This window comes from Manacus vitellinus, unplaced genomic scaffold, assembly GCF_001715985.3.
Source record: "Manacus vitellinus isolate BGI_N305 unplaced genomic scaffold, ASM171598v3 scaffold_30_pilon, whole genome shotgun sequence".
Taxonomy (NCBI): domain Eukaryota; kingdom Metazoa; phylum Chordata; class Aves; order Passeriformes; family Pipridae; genus Manacus; species Manacus vitellinus.
Window position 1 is genome coordinate 2111065 of NW_021940291.1, and position 18698 is coordinate 2129762.

Below are 18698 nucleotides of genomic sequence, written 5' to 3' on the forward strand. Positions count from 1 at the left end.
TAAAAAGAGACTGGATGTGGCACTCAGTGCCATGGTCTAGCAACCGCAGCAGTAGTGGATCAAGGGTTGGACTTGATGATCTCGGAGGTCCCTTCCAACCCAGCTGATTCTATGATTCTACGATTCTATCCCTTTATTAACACTGAAACTGTCGAAGTACATTTTCTCAGGCCAGTTTACTTTTGATCTCTGCCCTTCATTTATTCACAAAGACATAGAGATAAGCCCTCAATTTACTCCTATCAAAATCATTATAGAAAGTTTAGAAATAAAAGACAGGAATTGTGTGTTTTATGTCCCTTTTGACAGAGGTAAAACAACACACATTTTATCAACAATAAGAAAACAGTAGGACAGAATCCCATAGAAAAGGTCTTTATTGAGGAAGCTGATGTTATATATATGGGAGACCTGTTTTTATAGTCTTGAGCGCCTACCAAACCTCACATAACTTCTGTAAATCTGAAAAGAAAAAAGATCAGCAACCAGTTTACCGCATGTCCTGCTCTGGATATTTACACAAAGCTTCAAGTTCCTCTCCTAGGGTGAGATGTATTTCTATGCATGGAGGTGCAAACAGGTTGCAGTTTGCAACACCAGAGCATGCAAGTAAAGCAACTTACCTGTTCTGCTATGTAAAATGTGTGACTGTTCGTCTGAGGGTGAAACCAACAGCAGCGAAATGTCTCTCCCAGAATAGGGTTGTATGGCTTTTTTATTCCCTGAAAAACCAAGTAATCATAACCTGCTACAAATGAAGATTTGCAATACAACTCTACAAATGGCCACAAAACAATATAATAATTTTCTCCCTGATGTTTTAAACTAGCTTACATCTATTCTCCTAATCTAATATTTTAATCTGAGCCATGGATTAATCTGCTATTCTCACCAATTTAATATTTAATACTGCCTGATCAAAGCCTTACAAGATGATCAAACCTTATTATTGCTGCTACTATACGTAGCAGGTGCATAACAATGTGGAAACACAGCATAGTGGTACTAACAGGCCTGAAAAGAGAATGGAGACCAGTTTTCAGCAAAGGGAAAAGTCTTGCATTCCAGGACATGTTACTTGTTAATGACTAGTTTTGCCTTCTAACTAGTGCAAAGGCTCTGAGGTTGATCAACACTATTTTGCATTCACTGTCTACTCTGAAACCAAGTGCAACTTCAGTTTTAAAAGTAATGATCAAAGTCTTCTGAACAATAGAAGAGGTAAATTGTCAAAGCAAAGGCAATAGAGAAATACATAACCATGCAGAAGATTGCAATGGCCATTACAACCTGAACTTCATGCCTCCTTTTACCTTTGGCTTCTTATAGAAGCCGGACAGATACCACCTCAAAACTTGCTTCATTCGAGTGTATGGATCATCTTCAAGGACAGCCCTGCAAAAGAGAACATAAAATGCTCTTTATACCGGTCACACATCACATTCATTTCTTACCAGTATAACAACATTAATTTGAATAGTATTTCCCCAGAACTAAAGGATTCTGTGCTGCTGCCAGTGACAAAGGTATCTGCCAGCAGAACTAATAGTTTTTTTTAGTAGCACACATCATATAACACAAAAATAAACTGTTAAAAGGGGCAAACCTTGCCCTGTACTCCTAGAGAAAGGCTAAAAATATTTCTGGAGTGTATTGGATTTGACTGGACATTCAAGTAGGTTAATGTGGGACTGCCACTCACAGTGGCATTTAGTCAGAGCTAACAGTACACTGTGAGTCATAAAAACAGTAATACCTATGCCACCAAAATCAAAGACAATTCTATTTTTGTCTCTTTTTCTTTGTTTCCCTCTTCCTTAAAAGATGTTTAAAGCTGGTGTGCTATAAGGTCTCTATCCCGCTTTGAGATCTCATACTTTAGGATGGAAGGGACTTTTAAAGGTCACCTCATCCAACACCTCGAAGACAAAGCAGGAAGTAAACATGAACAATAGAGTTCCTGGTATTTCCAACCATTTAATCAGATTTAAAAATCAACTTGGATAAGTTATTGTAAAATTTAGAAGGATCATCCATACCACAAAGAGGTTTCTTTAACAAAACTTCCAAACCTCTCAAAGTGTTCTTAGATCTCAGCACTGAGGAGAACCACTTCCTGAACTTCAGATGTTACAAATACCACAAACAAGGCTTGAAAATGCCACAGTTTTATAATCAGCCAGATCCAGTGGAATAAGTGCACTGAGTAACTAATAGCGCTGCTATTAGAATATTGCACACAGTAGTTTCACAATCCACCACGCATACCTCATTGAGAAGGCAGGTCCTGTCTGAAAGCATAACATTTCCTATTTTCTACTCTGCTGCTCCCAGCAGGCCTCTCTCATCAGTGGTTTTAAAACATGTTTCTTATCTGTTTATCAACCAACATAATTATATTGCTTTTGGGGGCAGAAGTGCTTGACCCTTCCGTTCACTCTCTGTCCCATTCCCCTCTGTACATGAGTACACCAGGAGGTGGCACAGCTCTGTTGTGAGATACTCAAAGGCATCAGCTGAATCCCCATCAATTCCAGCCAGTGCTGGTAATATGTGCAGTGCAAAAGTAGTTTTGCCTGGAGTTTAACTTCTCCTTTCTCGTCCCTCACTGGCAGCAGTTTATCTTTAAAAAATCACTGCAGATGGTGCCTGGCTTGGTCTATGTTGAACCCAGCGACCTAGGTATTATTTGGGAGCTTTTCAAGCATACCAACACATATTTTCATAAATATAAAAAAAGGGTCCAGGTCAGGCACACTCTTCATGCTGCTTACTGGGAAAGCAGGTCAGCATGGTAGTAGTAGTCAGAGAGTTTGTTAAGGAATGAGCGTGGCTCCAGGATGAAGGTGGGCAGCACCACTCGTGACAGGTCCATGCCAGGACGCAGCTGCTTCAGCAGGATCCACATCAGGCTCTTGTTCTCCTCAGAGACTGTTTCTGTTTGAGACGATTCACCTGTCTACAATGGGAAAAGGGAACTTCAGGGCAGAAACAGGAAAACCATTTCTCATGGGCATATTTACCTGGCAGGTCTAAGCTCACCCAGGCATACCTGGCCCTGGCACAAGGGTGAATACTCACCTACACCATCACAAAGAGACATCAGCTATGTCTCAGTAGGAATGAATCCCCAGAGCAATAAAGTGAGTGGTACAGAAAGCTCTGGGCATCTGTGAAAGTTGTTACAAGGCAGGGTGCTCCTTCCTGAGCCGTTGTCTCCACACACCTCAGGACTGCAATGGCCTGACTTGGCCCAAAATTTACCAAAGGGACTCTGCACTTCAGGTCCTCAGGAGGTGTAACATGCCCAAGGTTGTTAAGCATCACTGTGGCCTGGTGGGATGCATATAAGAAGCTCCTCTCAGTCCCATTCTCAGCAAATGAGAGACTGTAAGATATACTATTATATGTGCAGAAAATTTTAGGAGACAAACAAGTAATCAACAGAGAATGGAAGCAGTTCTCCAGTTTTGAAACAAGACAAACTGGTGTGTCAGTAGGTAAAGGTCTCACTGACAGGTGACAGGCTCAAAAACTCCAGAACCCAACAATGCTGCTCAGTGCCCTCTGCAGAGAAGTGTGGGTAATGGTGAAAAAAGCCAGGGATTATGCGGTGGTTTCAGTTTCAACTGTATAGTTCCTATACATTCAATGGGGCTACGAGATGTATAACATGGAGGAATGGGCCTTTCAAGCCATCAGAGAAAGAAAATTAAATTAAATTTTCAAATATGAATGTCATTTGAATGCATCCTAAGCATCATAATTTAACAGTGAAAGAGAACACTTAGGCTTAGACTTAGACTACTGACTTTAGGCAAGAGATTTCTATGAGAAAAAAACCACAGATCCACTTCTGGAATGGACTTCAATTTAGAAGAAGACACAGCATATCCCAATAGAACTTGTAGGTGGTGTAAATCACTAAACATTCATTTTCATCACCTGAGAATTTCCAGTACCACCTTTTTGACCATCAATCAGCCCTATAGTCATAGTCAGTTTACTAGTCATACAGGGCTTGCAGGCTGAGAGAATTTCAGACTCAGGAACAACAAAGCTCTTTTCATTTAAGTGTTTTTCCATTATTGTACCATTCTTATTTTGACAATCTGATGCAACACACAGCTTGAACCTCCAAGAAGAAATGACATACCACAGCATCATCTAGGGCTTACACATGGGTCTGTCAGAACTCTCATTTTTTATCCAGGTTCTCAAGTGTGCAGGTATTATCAAGGTAAATTTATGCCATGTTGAAATTGCTGGACAAGGTATTATTCAGAATAAATCACTGCACTAGGGACAGATGAAAACACACAGAGGATAAGGTGCAGGAGGACACAAACGACTTCAAGTAATTTCTGTTTGCTTTGCCCTGAAATACATCATCCTCAATAACCCTTTTTATAATTCATTAAAACCAAAATCTTGGTGGAAAAAAAGGGGTTCTAGGTTACCTCTATGTACTGAGGTATCTATTTTATATTCTAGACCAACTTTTGCAATCTCAAAGTCCTTCTAACAACTGTCTCTGCCTTCACATTCCTACTGCAAACAAGGCAAAGCTGAAACATCAACTGCAGAAGCACACACCTTTCAAAGCATAGAGATGCACCTGCACACGTGCACACATTCCAGACGAGCCCTCTAAGCCAAGCTGAAAATTTAACAGTGCCAGTTTGTGACCTTTGCCCTGCCACACCCAAACTGTACACACAGGCTGAGAGGCAGTCTCAGTTTAAGCTGACATATGACTTTACTGGCACTTGTTTACCTTGATACATCTGCACTCACTGCTGAGAAAAGCTACCTCATTGCACACAACAACTTACTTCTCTCTATGGTACTCTCACCCGTGGGATCAGACTCAACAACCTGTCCTACCTGTGTGTCCCAGGTGACAACAGCACCATCTCTTGGCCAACAACAGAAATCTAACAAAACACCCAGTGGTCAAGGCTACACGACAGTTCTTTTTGGAAGTCCATCAGATGTTACCTCTGCCTGAGCAGTCACACTACAGCTATCCTTACTTAATGCTGCACAAAGTGTCATTCTACAACAGAAATTGAGTCCTTTACAGTTGGTTTGTAGTGCATTTTTTTATTTTAATGTAAAACTGCAGAAATCTCTCTCTCACACCCACATACACACATCAGTGCTGGCTGTAAGGCTTGTTCAAACACCAAAATATCATCCTACTCTACCAACATTTCTAGGACAAGTTTGTCATGTGCCAAAAGGCGATTTCAGAATAAGCAGCTGACAGAAATTAAGTTTGCTTTCACTTTGCTGCTGCTTAGTTGCTCATCTATATTCAAAATCCCCTGTTTGAACCCAGCTCTCATTTGCTGTGTGTCTGCAGGGGAATTTGAGGGGAAAAATGCACAAAAGAGGAGTTGGGTGTAATTAGGATATATTTAACTATATTTGCTTCCCCAATATTAGTAGTACACTGTCAGGAAAACATTGAAAGAGGAGAATCAGAGGCTGGTGAAGGGGCTGGAGCACAACTCCTGTGAGGAGCAGCTGGGGAACTGGGGTTGTTTAGCCTGGAGAAAATGAGGCTGAGGGAAGACCTTATCATTCTCTACAACTACCTAAAAGGAGTTTGCAGAGAGGTGAGTGTTGGTGTCTTCTCCCAGGTAACAAGCGATAGGAGAAGAGGAAGTGGCCTCAAGTTATGTCAGGGGAGGTTTAGATTCAATATTATAAAAAAATTTTCACTGAAAAAATTGTCAGGCATTGGAACAGGCCTGGAACAGATTATGGGGGAGTCACCACCCCTGGAGGCATTTAAAAGCCATGTAGATGTGGTGCTGAGGGACATGGTTTACTGGTGGACTTGGCAATGCTGGATTAATGGTTGAATTAGTTGATCTTAAGGGTCTTTTCCAACCTAAATGACTCTGTAATTCTGTGATTCTAGGAAAGAAATAGCTTTCTAGCAGTGCATTTCTTTGAAGCATCAACAAGACATTAGCTTCCTTGTTCAAAGCAATTAGCAAGGGAGTGCTCAGAGCTCTGCCAGCACTGGAGCAGAGCTCCTCTGCTGCCTGCTCAGACCAATTCTCAAACAACACACTTGGCTGCCCCAGCTCTCTACCACTGCCTTCCTCAGAGGTGTCACAGCGACATCCAGCTAACAAAGGCTCCTATATGGAACAGAAATGCATCCTCCTGCTGTTAAATGACATGAGAAATGGCTTTCCAACAAGCAACTGTCATTTAGCAATCAAGTGGCTCGAACGCTCCATTCAGACACACAAAAAGGATGTTCCATGCATAATAAAAAAAGGGAAGTATCATATTTTGTATCACACAAGGACTGAGCACCCCAATTGGCCGGGACACATGCCCAGAATAATAATTCCCCTCCCGCTGGCTCCACAAATGTGCCAGTGCTGTGCAGCTCTTTAATGCAATAACTGGTTAAAGCAATCACTGATGTTGGAAACATGCCAAAGCACAGAGCTGCTGCTCATAATGCATAATTATTAGAGCACATGATAATTCAACATAATTTAGCAGAAAACTGTGCATTGCTTTATCTATAAAACACTGGAACTCACAAAGTTGGCTGTTACCCGCCATACATCTAAAAGGCTGAACAACAAATATTGTGAACAGATACATTTTAACAGAAACAGGGAGCAACCAATTTATTATTTTTTTTTTACCTCTCCAAATTCTTCATAGATCTGCTCAACGTAAGTGGTCCCTTTCCTTCCCGGAGAGACCTCTCCATGTATTTCTGACTGATCACTCTCACTTTCATTTGTCTTCCGACTGTTCTCATGCATTTCGTTCTCTGACTCTTCTACGTTGTCTCTCTCAGACTTGTCCGAAAAAGCATCGTTTTCCAAATGGTGGTTGTTCTCCAGGGCTGATTCATTCAAACTGCAACACACAGTTCATTAGTTGCTTCAATATGATTTATAAAGCCACATTATTTAAGGCCTTTTAGACACGATAAAAACACCCCCGGGACTCACAATAGGGTGTGCAACCCAGGAGTGTCTCAGACATTGATTTCCTGGATAACAGGGGTTTTATCACAGAAACAGGGAGATATTTTCCATCAAAATTTTCCCCTCCAAACCGCACTTCTCAAAATGTGCCACACCACACGGCTCCACTTAACCACCCTTACACAGAATTGTCACTGGCTCTGCGTGGGAGCCCACACACCAGAGGGATACAGAGCACGCACTAACAACTCTACATTGCCGACTAGAGAACTAAAGTGTCAATCAGGAGAGATCTTTCCCTTTACAGAAGCAAATCAGTGGACTGTAGCATACAGGGAAATACTATGGGATACATTTTCTTTTTGGTACTACTGCTACTTTATTTCAACAGGGTGGTCCTAAGTCAGCCCTACACTAGAAAAGACAAATTTAAAAATCAATAAAAGCAAGTATTTTCACACACACATCCTTCCCTCACCCACCAAACTAACCTGGGGAATGGGCTTTCCACAGACAATGCTGTGTAGAAGAACTGAATTGAAAGCATGGACTGGACAATTACATGTAAGAAGAAGATTCAAACTGTAAGAGCATCCAAAGGAAAGTATGAAAGATGTAGCAAACTTCATGCTCAGTGATCCAGGTTTTAGAGAATGGGGAGAATGCCAAAAATTCTCTCTCAAGTAGCCTATAGCATCTTCATTTGAAAAAGCAGATGCAGTTCATATGACAGATGGCAAACACGATTACATGGGCCAGAGGTCAGGTGCTGAGAAGTATTCACTAACTGCCCACTTTTAAAAGTGATATTTAGCACAAGCTTCAGTTTTCCCTATTCATACATGTCTTTGCACACACTTTGCCTCTTTCATGGCCTAGCACTGCTCTCATGTGCTGAGCTTCTCAGCTTGTTCTTCCTCTGAAAATTTCTTTCTCAAGTTCTCATGCAAAATTGCACTCAGAGCAATAAAAAAAGGTTTCCTATACAAGGGGTTTCAGATGATCTAAACAGGCCCTGGATCTTTGTAACTTCCTGTAGTCCTCCTCTCTCTCAAAGCAAGATTTCTTTCCTCAGTACACAGGAATGTTCTGTTAAGCTTGAAGTCTCTCTATGATGGGCCTTTTCTCTGCCCATTCTGGGCTTACTCCAATTTTTATTAGAGATGAATGCTGAAAGTTCCCATCCCTTGGTCTTCCTCTCTTTCTTTTTCCTTTTTTTTTTTTTTTTAAGATAATTAGGCATTGCTAGGTACAGCCAGATTAACTTAAAAAAAAAAACAAACCAAAAAACAACAGAAGAATCAGAACACAGAACTGGCATCAGCTTTTCAGAAGATCTCATCTTCCAACTATGCACTGAAATAAGCTCATGATTTTTAACCTGCCAAGCAAGCCACACTGCAACAGTTACAGCTTAGTTTCTGGAGGAGCCCAGTTTCTAGAGTTCTTTTGAAAGTGTCATCTACAGATTTCTGTGCCTTTAGAAAATCTTTCTTTTCATTCCATTTGTAACTGTAGGTATGTCTGCATATAGAGCTATGTGTGTATATGTATATACAAACCACGAGGTTTTTTAATTTACAGTTGTGCCGTATAGTAAAACTAAGATCATAAATCAGAGAGTCAATGATCAGCACTAATAATTTGCTATTAGACATTACATATATTCATCATTCTAGTGCCAGGATGTTACTTCTCTATTTAGGCAGCAACCAGCAAATATAATGACTGATAACCAAATACACTAGATGCACAGATTATGCATACATTAGTTCGAGATAATAAAAGAGAAAAAAATGAGGTGAGAGCTGTCTAGAGAGATTATCCTATGATTCCTCACCACAGCTACTTCCTGGATGGTAGGTTCAGGAAGTTATTAACTGCTGATCATTTAAATACCTAATTTATTTCTTATTTTTTCAATGATCAGCTAAATATGTGAGTTTTGCCTGTGGTTGCTTTGCTCCCTTTACCTAGTGAAAGTTTTCTCCATGGGATAAAAATGCTTATAAAACAGTGCATTATAAGGCTTTTGGTTCATGGCTGAGAAGTAGCCCTTGTTTTTATCTCACATTTGTAAGAAGAGCAAGTGTTTTTCCGTGTCACCTGCTGTTTCCTGTGACCTCCCCATTATTTTTCAAGGATTTCAGATTTAGTCCAAGTGGGAAATAAATTCACATGAAAGTTCACTCAGCTGTGGACTGATTACCCACCAGCCACAAACAAGGCAAGACTTAACACATCCAGAGCAAAGGAGCCACTCTGGGGAACCAAAGGGAAAACAGATGCTCCTCATTCTCAGGAACAAATATGAAATGTTGGAGTGGAGCCAGGCTCTTCTATCCTCCAAACAGAATTATCACTGAATACGTATGATATCCTAAAAACAAAAGCCACATCATGAGCTTGAAATAAAATCAGTGTAAAGACTTCACAGGGGCTTCCAATGGGTTTTGAATCAGGCTGTAAAAGCTGGGAGGGAATAACTATGCTGAAAGTCAGCACTGGATTTCCACCATGAATGTGAATAGCCTGGAATTCTTCATGACTAATTTACCATTTCAGCATATTGGAGTTGTCTTATACCAGTGCTTTATTCCTTTAGTGGAATTCCTGGAAACATCAGTCACTGACCAGGACTTTTTTGGATTTGATACCACTCTTCTACACAAAGCAAAGAAAAAACTTAAGCTCCTATCAAACAAGTAACCAGCCAGATTCCTGGGGTTGCTGGAGATAAGACATGGAAGCCACAAGAAATACAACCTCATATTAAAAAGAAGAGTGCCTAGTACCTAAAGGTCTCTTGTCTAAAATCAACAATTTACACAGTACTTTAGCCTTTGGTTCACTTGCACTGTTCTCTCCCTCTCATTTTCATATGCTACTAAAGACATGGATTTTAAAATCACTGTATAATCTTGATTTGTTTCCCAGCAGGAAAGGAGCAAATCAGCCAGCAGACAAATGTAACTTTGGCTCAACAGAAAATGTGCCTTTGCCAGCTCCCAAGGGGGTTTTTTTCTCCCTATAATATCCATCATCTCCCCTTTCTTTTTCTGTTCTTGACAGAGTAGTTTGGCTAATTTGAAGATAGAGTTAAATGTAATTAACTGGCCCCCTAACAACAGCATGCCAATTTAATTGGTAAGATTCCCTGTAGGGAAAGCATTTAATTAGAATGATTGAATCCCTGTGAGGAAGTCACTGTCACTGGCAACCAAAAACCCTCTGCTCAGCACTTGCACGTCTTGGGTTTTGTGTTCTCCCTTATTTAAACATTCCTTGTTCCTCCAGGGATGAGAGCAAGTCAGCCCCCTATCCTGCAACCATCAAACTCCCCTGGGCTTTGAGCACTGGGGAATCCAGGTACACATTCAAAACAGTGGTAGGTCTCAGAAAAGAGAGTGTAGTGTCCAGGCGACCAGATGCTGAACACCCGATTTGAACCAGACTCGGCTAAAATTTGAGCCTATCACAAAAATCTGATTCCACTTATGGGTACTCTGTCCTGCTGAAAACTCTGCCATGTGTGCTAGTATTGCTGAGACCCAAAATTCAAGAGGGCTTTTAATGCTGAACTACTAAGAAGTGAAATAGAGGCACATTTAAGTGTCATTCACATATCACATTTTGAAGAAATACTCTAATACAGTTTTAACTGTGTCTTCTGCACCTCCTTATAGTAGCCATGGGTTTGCCTGAATGTTCTCAGTGCCACAGGCTCTATTTTAATATTATGTGTATTTCTGTACACACATTCATCAGCTGAAAAATAAGTCCACTGCATCCCTGAATTCATTATCACAGCAAGCACAGAGACTCTCTCTTAGGCATAAAGAAATTAAAAAGTAAAGTATTAATGGAAGAAACCCAAGAACAATAGAAGCATTTTTATAAATATCAGGGCACATGCCCTGGTAACACATGAGATTTTCTTCTCTTCTCCCATTGCTCTTCAGTAAAGCTCTTCTTCACATTCTAACAAAAACCCAAACAACAGGACTGGACAACACATGCTGGGAATACCAGAGCCTTTCAGGGCACAGGTCGGGCCAAAATGCTGCCACCCCTTCAGTCCCATGGGGCCAGAGATACCTTCACACTCTGAACAGGACTGAGATCCCTGCTTTTATAACAGAGCCTAAGAAAACCACTTAAAGATGAGGTCCCACTGTGCAAGGCTTCATCTTTGCAGACTGCAAGAATTGCTACCCTGAAAACTGCGTAACCAATGGTGCATTGCTGTGAGCCTTAAAAATCAAATTTGAATCAGCAGAACTAGAAATAGACACTACCCCTCCCAGTTCCCACTCCAAAGGCCAAATGTCTATACCAGAAAGATTTTTGAAGTTGCTTATTCAGCTATAAGCAACAGAAAGGCCTGGGGGTTTTTAATGCCTACAGAGCTTTGATGTGGGTTGTTCCAAAATGCTGCAGTAACACCAGGAATATGAATAGAAAGGAGGCTTATATAAAAATTTATCTGATGCATCAAGGAAGAAATTGGACACCACTCAAAACCCCTGTAGAGAGAGAAAGTAATTATAAAAATAAGTATGCAGTGTGTGCACTCTGCTGACTATGACATAGTATTATTAGGAAAGAGAACACATTATTAAAAAATAGATCAGTCTCAGAGCCATATGTGCTAGCAACACACAGACATTGTTAGTAACTTGTCTGTGTAACTGCAGGTCTGCTCTAGCAACTAGATTATTCCGCAATCTTTACTCAGGCAAGCCATTTTTCATGCCAACATCTCCAGACACCATTTTGGCCCAAGCAGGGGATAGAAGAAAACTGGTTATTGTTTATGTACAAACGAACACAGCTGAGGTTCCCCCCAGTCTGTGTGCTCAAGCATTACGTGGCAACAAACCTCACACGCACCAAGCCCATATATTAGTGAGGAATTCAAGCAGCAGAATATACAGGCTGGTTTTTAAACAGGTTTCCTTAGTGGACTCTGGCTAGACTGTGCTAAAGTTTGAGCCATAAAACACCTCTCTGTGCATTAAGAAGTGACAGCCCCATCTTACTGGAAGAACTCCTGGTCTGACATAGCACTTGTGTGCAAGAGGTGGTTGATCCCCGCATGCGCAGAATCACTCGAGCAGTTCATTTCTCCATCCTTTCCCTGCTTGGAGGCACTGAGACGGAAGAGGCTGGAGCAACGAAGGGCAAGTTCCAAAGCATCCAGCCAGCATCGGCCTGTCAAAACAAAAATAATTCTTTAAGCATAGGAGGGTAAGTAAGACAATTCATGCATTGCTTCTCAAAAGCTTCTTGCCTGGGAGTAAAGCTCATTAAAATTCAGGAGGTCACTGTGTACAGTACAGTTACTAGGTTATCTTGCCAGAAATGGTGTGTTTTAGTGGCTGCATGAGTAATACATCTGCATTGGTAATACAGTGGGAAACTCATCCAACTTCCTCTTCTCTAATAACATCTCTTCTTCTAAGATATGAACAAGTTTGCCCCTTTCTGATTCAGTCTGAGATGCAGGAAATGTGTACAGGTATGATGCTTTCAAACCCCGTAGCAACTCATGTCTGCAAGTAATACACCCCAAAAACATGTTCAGCATTTGCCATCCCCACCACACACACTACCCAATAGATACTGAGCCACTGTGCTGTGCAGGAGTGATTCCTCCTTAGTCTGAGATCACTGAACTGCAGCCTGTTCAGGGGTCCCGTACAGGGGGTAGTGCTGCAGTAACAATCATCCTGATCAAGATGCAGGATGGTCAATATTTGCCAGAGTGATTAAGACTAGAGAGAGTTGCTTGTCAGGCTGGTCACCTTCCTCTTTCTCTGCATTTTTTTTTCCTTTTCTTCATTCCTTCTCTCTGCCTAGTCCATCAGATAATCTGAGCGGAATATCATTTTTTCTTATCACAAAATATCTTAACCTGAGGGGTCTGTTTTGCAGCTTTAAGCACGGCACAGAGACAAGATAAACTGTAGTACCTATGCACAGCCACACTGGATTTCCTTATGGCCTGCACAGGTCTCACAGACAGACAGCAAATGAAAAGCACGGGAATCCAAACTGACTCTCGGCTCTGTTTGCAATGATCAGTACAAGACTACAAAGCTGTGTGTCAAAGCCTAACCACCACAGTGCTGGAGCTCCTGTATTCCTGGAAGTACCTGAAAATAGCCTGCTTCTATAGTGCAGTCATTAATGAGGCCAGGACACCTGCAAATTGGCTGAACATTCGAGAACTGGAGTATCAAGGGAGTTATCCTCTAATTTCAAGCATGTAAAACAGAGCTCTTCATTACACTTCTCAGAATACATTTTGTAATAATTAGAAGCGTGCTTGAGAGGCAGTGAAGAAAACAAAAGGATTTTGCTCACTTTTGGCAAGTGCTACAAACAGGTTTTCCCTGGACCACATTCATTCCTAGATCACACTTGGGAAATTTCTCCATTACATTCAATTCTATCACACAGCATCAAGCACGTGCTGTTCTCTTGGGCACAACTCCCATCAATTTCTATATGACCAAAACATGGCTTTATAAGAAGATCAGTGAGAGTCTAAAAAAACCTCTAGAACATATGTATATAGAGACACATTTATACATTTGAGTGGCTTTCAGCACTTTGACACAAAGCTGCACCAGAAAAATAAAAATACCTCAAATCTTTGAAGAATTGCACTTGAACATTTAGCCACAAACACTGCAGAGCCCATGACTTATTCTAATTTCATCCTATAAATTCCTTCAGCATTGGCTCCTGATTTAATAATAACATCACAAATAGTGGTTAATAAAAGATTGAATGCTGTTGGAATTGATTTCACACTATTTTGTATTTAACAAATATTCTTGCATTAAGGCTTTACATGCAGAGATTTATTCCCTTCTCACCTTGTGGAGGATTTGCATGGATAACCCATTAGAGCTAATGGCTGCACTGAGCACAAATCCACTTCCTCCTACATATCCCCTCTCCCCCAAACCCACCAAGATGGAGGCTATTCCTGTTTCAGGCTATTCCACACAAGAGAGCACCCTCCTACTCAGGCTCCCTGCCTTGACTTACCTCTGCCTTTACCTTTGCTTTTCTTTTCCAGCTCCACAGAGTGAGGACTGCATTATTTGACATTTGGAAATGCTGCATATGTCAAGATATTTTTATATTCAGTGGGCTTGTAAAATCAGGTGCTTTGACAGGTAGGTTGGTTTGTAGCAGCATGAGCCCTTTGGGGCAGTCGGGTCTCCTCAGTGCCCTGCAGCACCCATGTACACACATTATCTTAGCATGGTTGTGGCAAGGGTGACCCAAAGCCTCCCTCTGACATCTCCCTCGCTGTGCCCCTGCAGCCCAACCCTCCCCAGGGCTGTAGGCAGAGGAGGCCACACTGGCCACAGCCTCATGGGAATCTCTTTTACCCCCACTGCCACAGGTATTCACCGGTACTGACATGAGCTTACAGGCTTGGTCAAAATTTTGAGGTTCACCGTATCACCAGAGGAAATTTCTACACAATATATCTAGGGTTTTCATCTCCTTAGATAACTCCCTGGAAGGGGTTATGAGTAATTTGGATCTTTGTTGAAGCCTTATTCAAAGAGCCTAACTTAAAAAAAAAAAAATTAAAAATTAAACATTCATTTTAATACTCCAAGGCAGATACACAAAACTTTAGAGGAACTCACTGTTCATCAACAGTCAGCATTACTTGTACTCTGCAGAAAACAGAAATGGCATCAGTCTACACCCTTATTTTCATTCCTAACAGAAAATGAACTGAAGGGATGTACACCATCCCCAAGCTAAGAAATGGGTCTTCAGCCATCAGGTGGTGCTGTGAATCCAAACAAATATATGTCACTAACCCAAAGGTAAAATAAGGGCTTACCTCTGCAAATGAAAAGGTTACATTTTCTGCAAGTGTGTTAATTGCAGTTCAACACTATAAAATTATACTCAGTTACAGAGATTGCACACAAGATAAACCCATTTCCTTTCTAAAAGCCTTTATGAAGTGTTTTTACATTTGAGTGACCTTGTTGTTGAGTTATATTCTTCTTTATTGCGAAGATGACACAAAAATGTTAGCATTTGGATTACTTAATTGCTTACCTCACAGGTCTACTCACTCCCTCAGGAACTGCAGAAGGGGAGAAAAGTATGTGGTCACATAATTAAAGGCTGTCATCTACAGTCATGGCAGGCTGCATGAAGGCTACATGACTGCCTTAATTCTCACATATTCTAATTCTGAGTGGTTGATTCAAGTAGGATTTTTTGTATACAAGGTAATTAGATCAGAAAAGAATCCAAAATGTGGTTCCTTCAAACAGGAACAGCAGCCCAATACAATGCATATAAGGGAAGTAAAAAAAATTTACAATAGTATTCTTTCAGAAGATTTGAGGTGTTCAAAGCCTCAATGTAAGACATTGCAATTGATTATCAGCTATATTTTTTCACAAAAAGTGGTTTAAAATGAGCATATGTTGAAATTCTGAAGGAAACCCCAAAAGCTTATTGTCAGCCTATGACAGAATCTCCACGTAGGCTTTTAAGCTCTTCTTAAATCAAATTATATAGAATCACAAAATTGCTTACATTGGAAAACACCTCTAAGACATGAAGTCCAACCGATAATGCAGCACTGTCAAGCCACTATTAACCCATGTCCCTAAATGCCACATCTATACATCTTTCAAATACCTCCAGGGATAGTGGCCCAGCCACTTCCCTGGACAGCCTGTTCCAGTGCTCATCCACTAGGCAGGTCACCTTGTCACGGCAGGAGATCAGGTTGGTCAAGCAGGACCTTCCTTTCACAAATGATGCTCTGGCTGGGCCTGATCCCCTGGTTGTCCTGTATGTGCACTGAAGATTATCTGCTATGTTAATATCTTCACCCCAGTGATTACTTCTGGGCAATTTCTGCAGAGATCATGTTGTCCCCAAAACACCTGCATTACCTCCTTCTGCTTGGGAGCTGTGAACAGAGTGTTCCCTTTGAAATGTTATTTCTGAGCTCGACCCTTTCTTCATTGTATTTAGAGTATTTTTGTTACTGACTTATGAGGGGCAGACCTAGAGTAAGCTGTGGCTCTTACCTGGGCTGCAGAGGGGGAAGGATGAAAGAGGGAGAGAGTAAAGTAGTCCATCTACACATAATACTCCCATGTATCTCACAAGGCGCATAGAGGATTTACACAGCTCGGCAATAGAAATCTTCCCTCCAAGCTAAGAGAATTCTCAGTGAGGGTAATAATGGGGAGAAATGACACCTCACTGTCAAGTCCAGCTAGACAACTCTGCTTGACAGGCAGCACAAGGAGGACATTTCATATCACCCATCTCTCAGCACCTGAACAGGTCATATGGGTAGGTTGCCCAGTCCCCCTTTGGCTCAAAAGGAACAAAGAGGAGAGAATGAGACTCTTTGACAAGGCTGTTCCTGGAGCACCAAAAGTGGATGTCTTAGCAGAGTGCTAGTGCTAGCTCCCATTCCTGCTCTGTTTTGTAGAAGCCTCTCTCCTTGCACCATTGGTTTCAACAGCCATTCAATATCCATTCCCACTCTAGTAAATGATGATCACAGCATTTGGCATGTGACAGAAGTCCCAGGAGAACAGGATGCCAGATGAACACATGTGCATACCACTCATCTGCGCTCAACTGAAACATCCCCCCCAACACACACCCCTGCCAAATTCCAGAGTCTCCCCTGAGCACGCCTGTAACCCCTTTTCTCTGTTATATGTGTTTATAGTAAAATGGCAACAGTCATCAGTAACAATTTGAAAAAGGAAACTCTTTGAAAAATCAGTTAAACGCAGTGGGGTTCCAAAGTTCCTTCCCTCTTGAAAGGTTTCGGAAAACAAATGCTAATAAAGGATGCATGTTGCTTTAACTTTGCAAAAACAAAGCTGAACATGTATCCCACATATGTTTTGAAACCTTCCATATGCTTTCTGCAGGCCTTTTGGCTCAGCAGGCTGGAAAAGCACCTTGTTGTCCTTTGAGATGATTCCTGCAGTACAGCTGTGCAAATGGGAAACACTACAAGTCCTGCAGGACATTGCCCGGGTTGGCAGGGCACTGCTGGCATCATTCAGAAACCTGGAGGCTGACAGGCTGAACAGGAGCAGGCACATCTTTGCAACAACTCATTTTTCTCACAGACAAAAGGAACTGCTAAAACCAAGTGACAAAACCCATTTCTTCTCCTTCTTGGAATGCCCCCCCAGTCAATCAAAACAACAGAAGGTGCTTATGCTGCTAACCTGAGTTCAGTTAAGGGAATGACTTGAGTCTGTCCTAGTCTTTGAATAGATATAAAATTATAATATTCCACAGGACAAAAAAAAAGACAGCATTGAAAATACTAAGCTATTTCATTTTGAAATTCTTTGCAGTCACCATCACTCACCTAGAACAACTCATAATCTGATGTGCCAAGTCTACCTGCCACATTTTGCAACAGCTGGTCACAGAGGATGCAGCCAATGTTCTCTCAGCACTCACCAGTAACAAAAACCTGCTCGAGATGGAATCACATTGTTGCACACTGAAATCTGTCTGGGACTATACTTCTTTTCCATTGCATTCCTGTAGCTACAGAACACCTGTGATGAATCTCTTGCCAATTAAGACTTCAAAAGACTCACACTGAGTAACCATACGTTCCTCCAGAGAGGTATCACTAAGGGAATATTATTCTTCTTGAATTATTAAAGTCATCCAGTTTTGGCCTCATGCCTCACACTTACAAGATAGATGATTTTAAAAATCAACCTGAAGTAGACTGTCACCTGGAAATGATGAATTCTTGCTCAAGTGCACACAAATCAGGAATTGTGAGGAAGAGGTTGATTTGGTTCAGTCAGTGAACATTAAGGTCATCGTGTTCAGCTGACTGCTTATTTTGTTGTACCATTTGGGTGCCTGTGTGCATGATTTCTTGCACTTTGGCTGTCAAGATACAAGGATGTGAGCTCTCAGTTAGCTGTAGTTGCAATGTATGCACTGAGATAATGAAGTCTGGTTGCAAATGGTTGTATTTTAAACTGCTGTGAAAGGTCTAAGGAATATGAAAGGCAGACATACAGCTAAAAAGGTAACTTCTATTTTCTCCAGAGCTGCCAGGATCCAGAGACATATTTCATCGTGAACTTGGTTTCAATTGCAATCTTGCTTCTGGTTCATTGCTTCAATGTGTGACCCTTATTTCAATAATCTAATTTCCTCTCTAGATCAGAGCATCAGTTCTGGAGGAAGGGCCAGATGCCTAGCAAAGAACAACAACACTGTGAGCCAGACCACGAGGAATTCCACACAGCTCCATCCACATCAGGCAATGGAGACTACTCAAAGCATGCCTGAAAGAGTGGACAGACATAAGGAACAAAACGTAAGTGTGGTTTACAGTTCCACTGTTAAGCTTTTAACCCTTGGTCATCTGCCACTTTGAAGTCCCCCAGTAACCCCTTTGGTGGCAGTGCCTGCTGCAAAGTGGAGATCTGCACTGTGAAATTTAAGCAGGTGACTCAAAACGCATAGGAAGTCTGGGGCATTGCTTAGGAGACCTCAGGGACAGCCCTAGAACGGTCTGGGTAGGAAGTCTGGGGCAGATTTGAACTACTAATTCTAAGTCACTCATCAGCATAAATCTGAAATGCATACACAGTCACCAGTTTGGAAAAAGCAGTTTTCTTTTTTGAAACTGGTAAGAAAGAC

General features: G+C 41.4%; 1 protein-coding gene across 4 annotated transcripts in view; it reads right to left on the reverse strand.

The window, feature by feature from the left end:
- OSBPL5 (oxysterol binding protein like 5) overlaps window positions 1-18698 on the reverse strand; it is a 176504-nt gene that overhangs the window by 16287 nt on the left and 141519 nt on the right. For all 4 annotated transcript variants that reach the window (XM_018076112.1, XM_018076109.1, XM_018076111.2 and 1 more), the window contains 5 exons: window positions 12017-12188; window positions 6684-6903; window positions 2775-2959; window positions 1314-1395; window positions 624-722 (listed from right to left, as the gene is read on the reverse strand). In XM_018076112.1, coding sequence (XP_017931601.1) covers window positions 624-722; window positions 1314-1395; window positions 2775-2959; window positions 6684-6903; window positions 12017-12188 — 758 coding nt within the window. The remainder of the gene's footprint in view (window positions 1-623; window positions 723-1313; window positions 1396-2774; window positions 2960-6683; window positions 6904-12016; window positions 12189-18698) is intronic.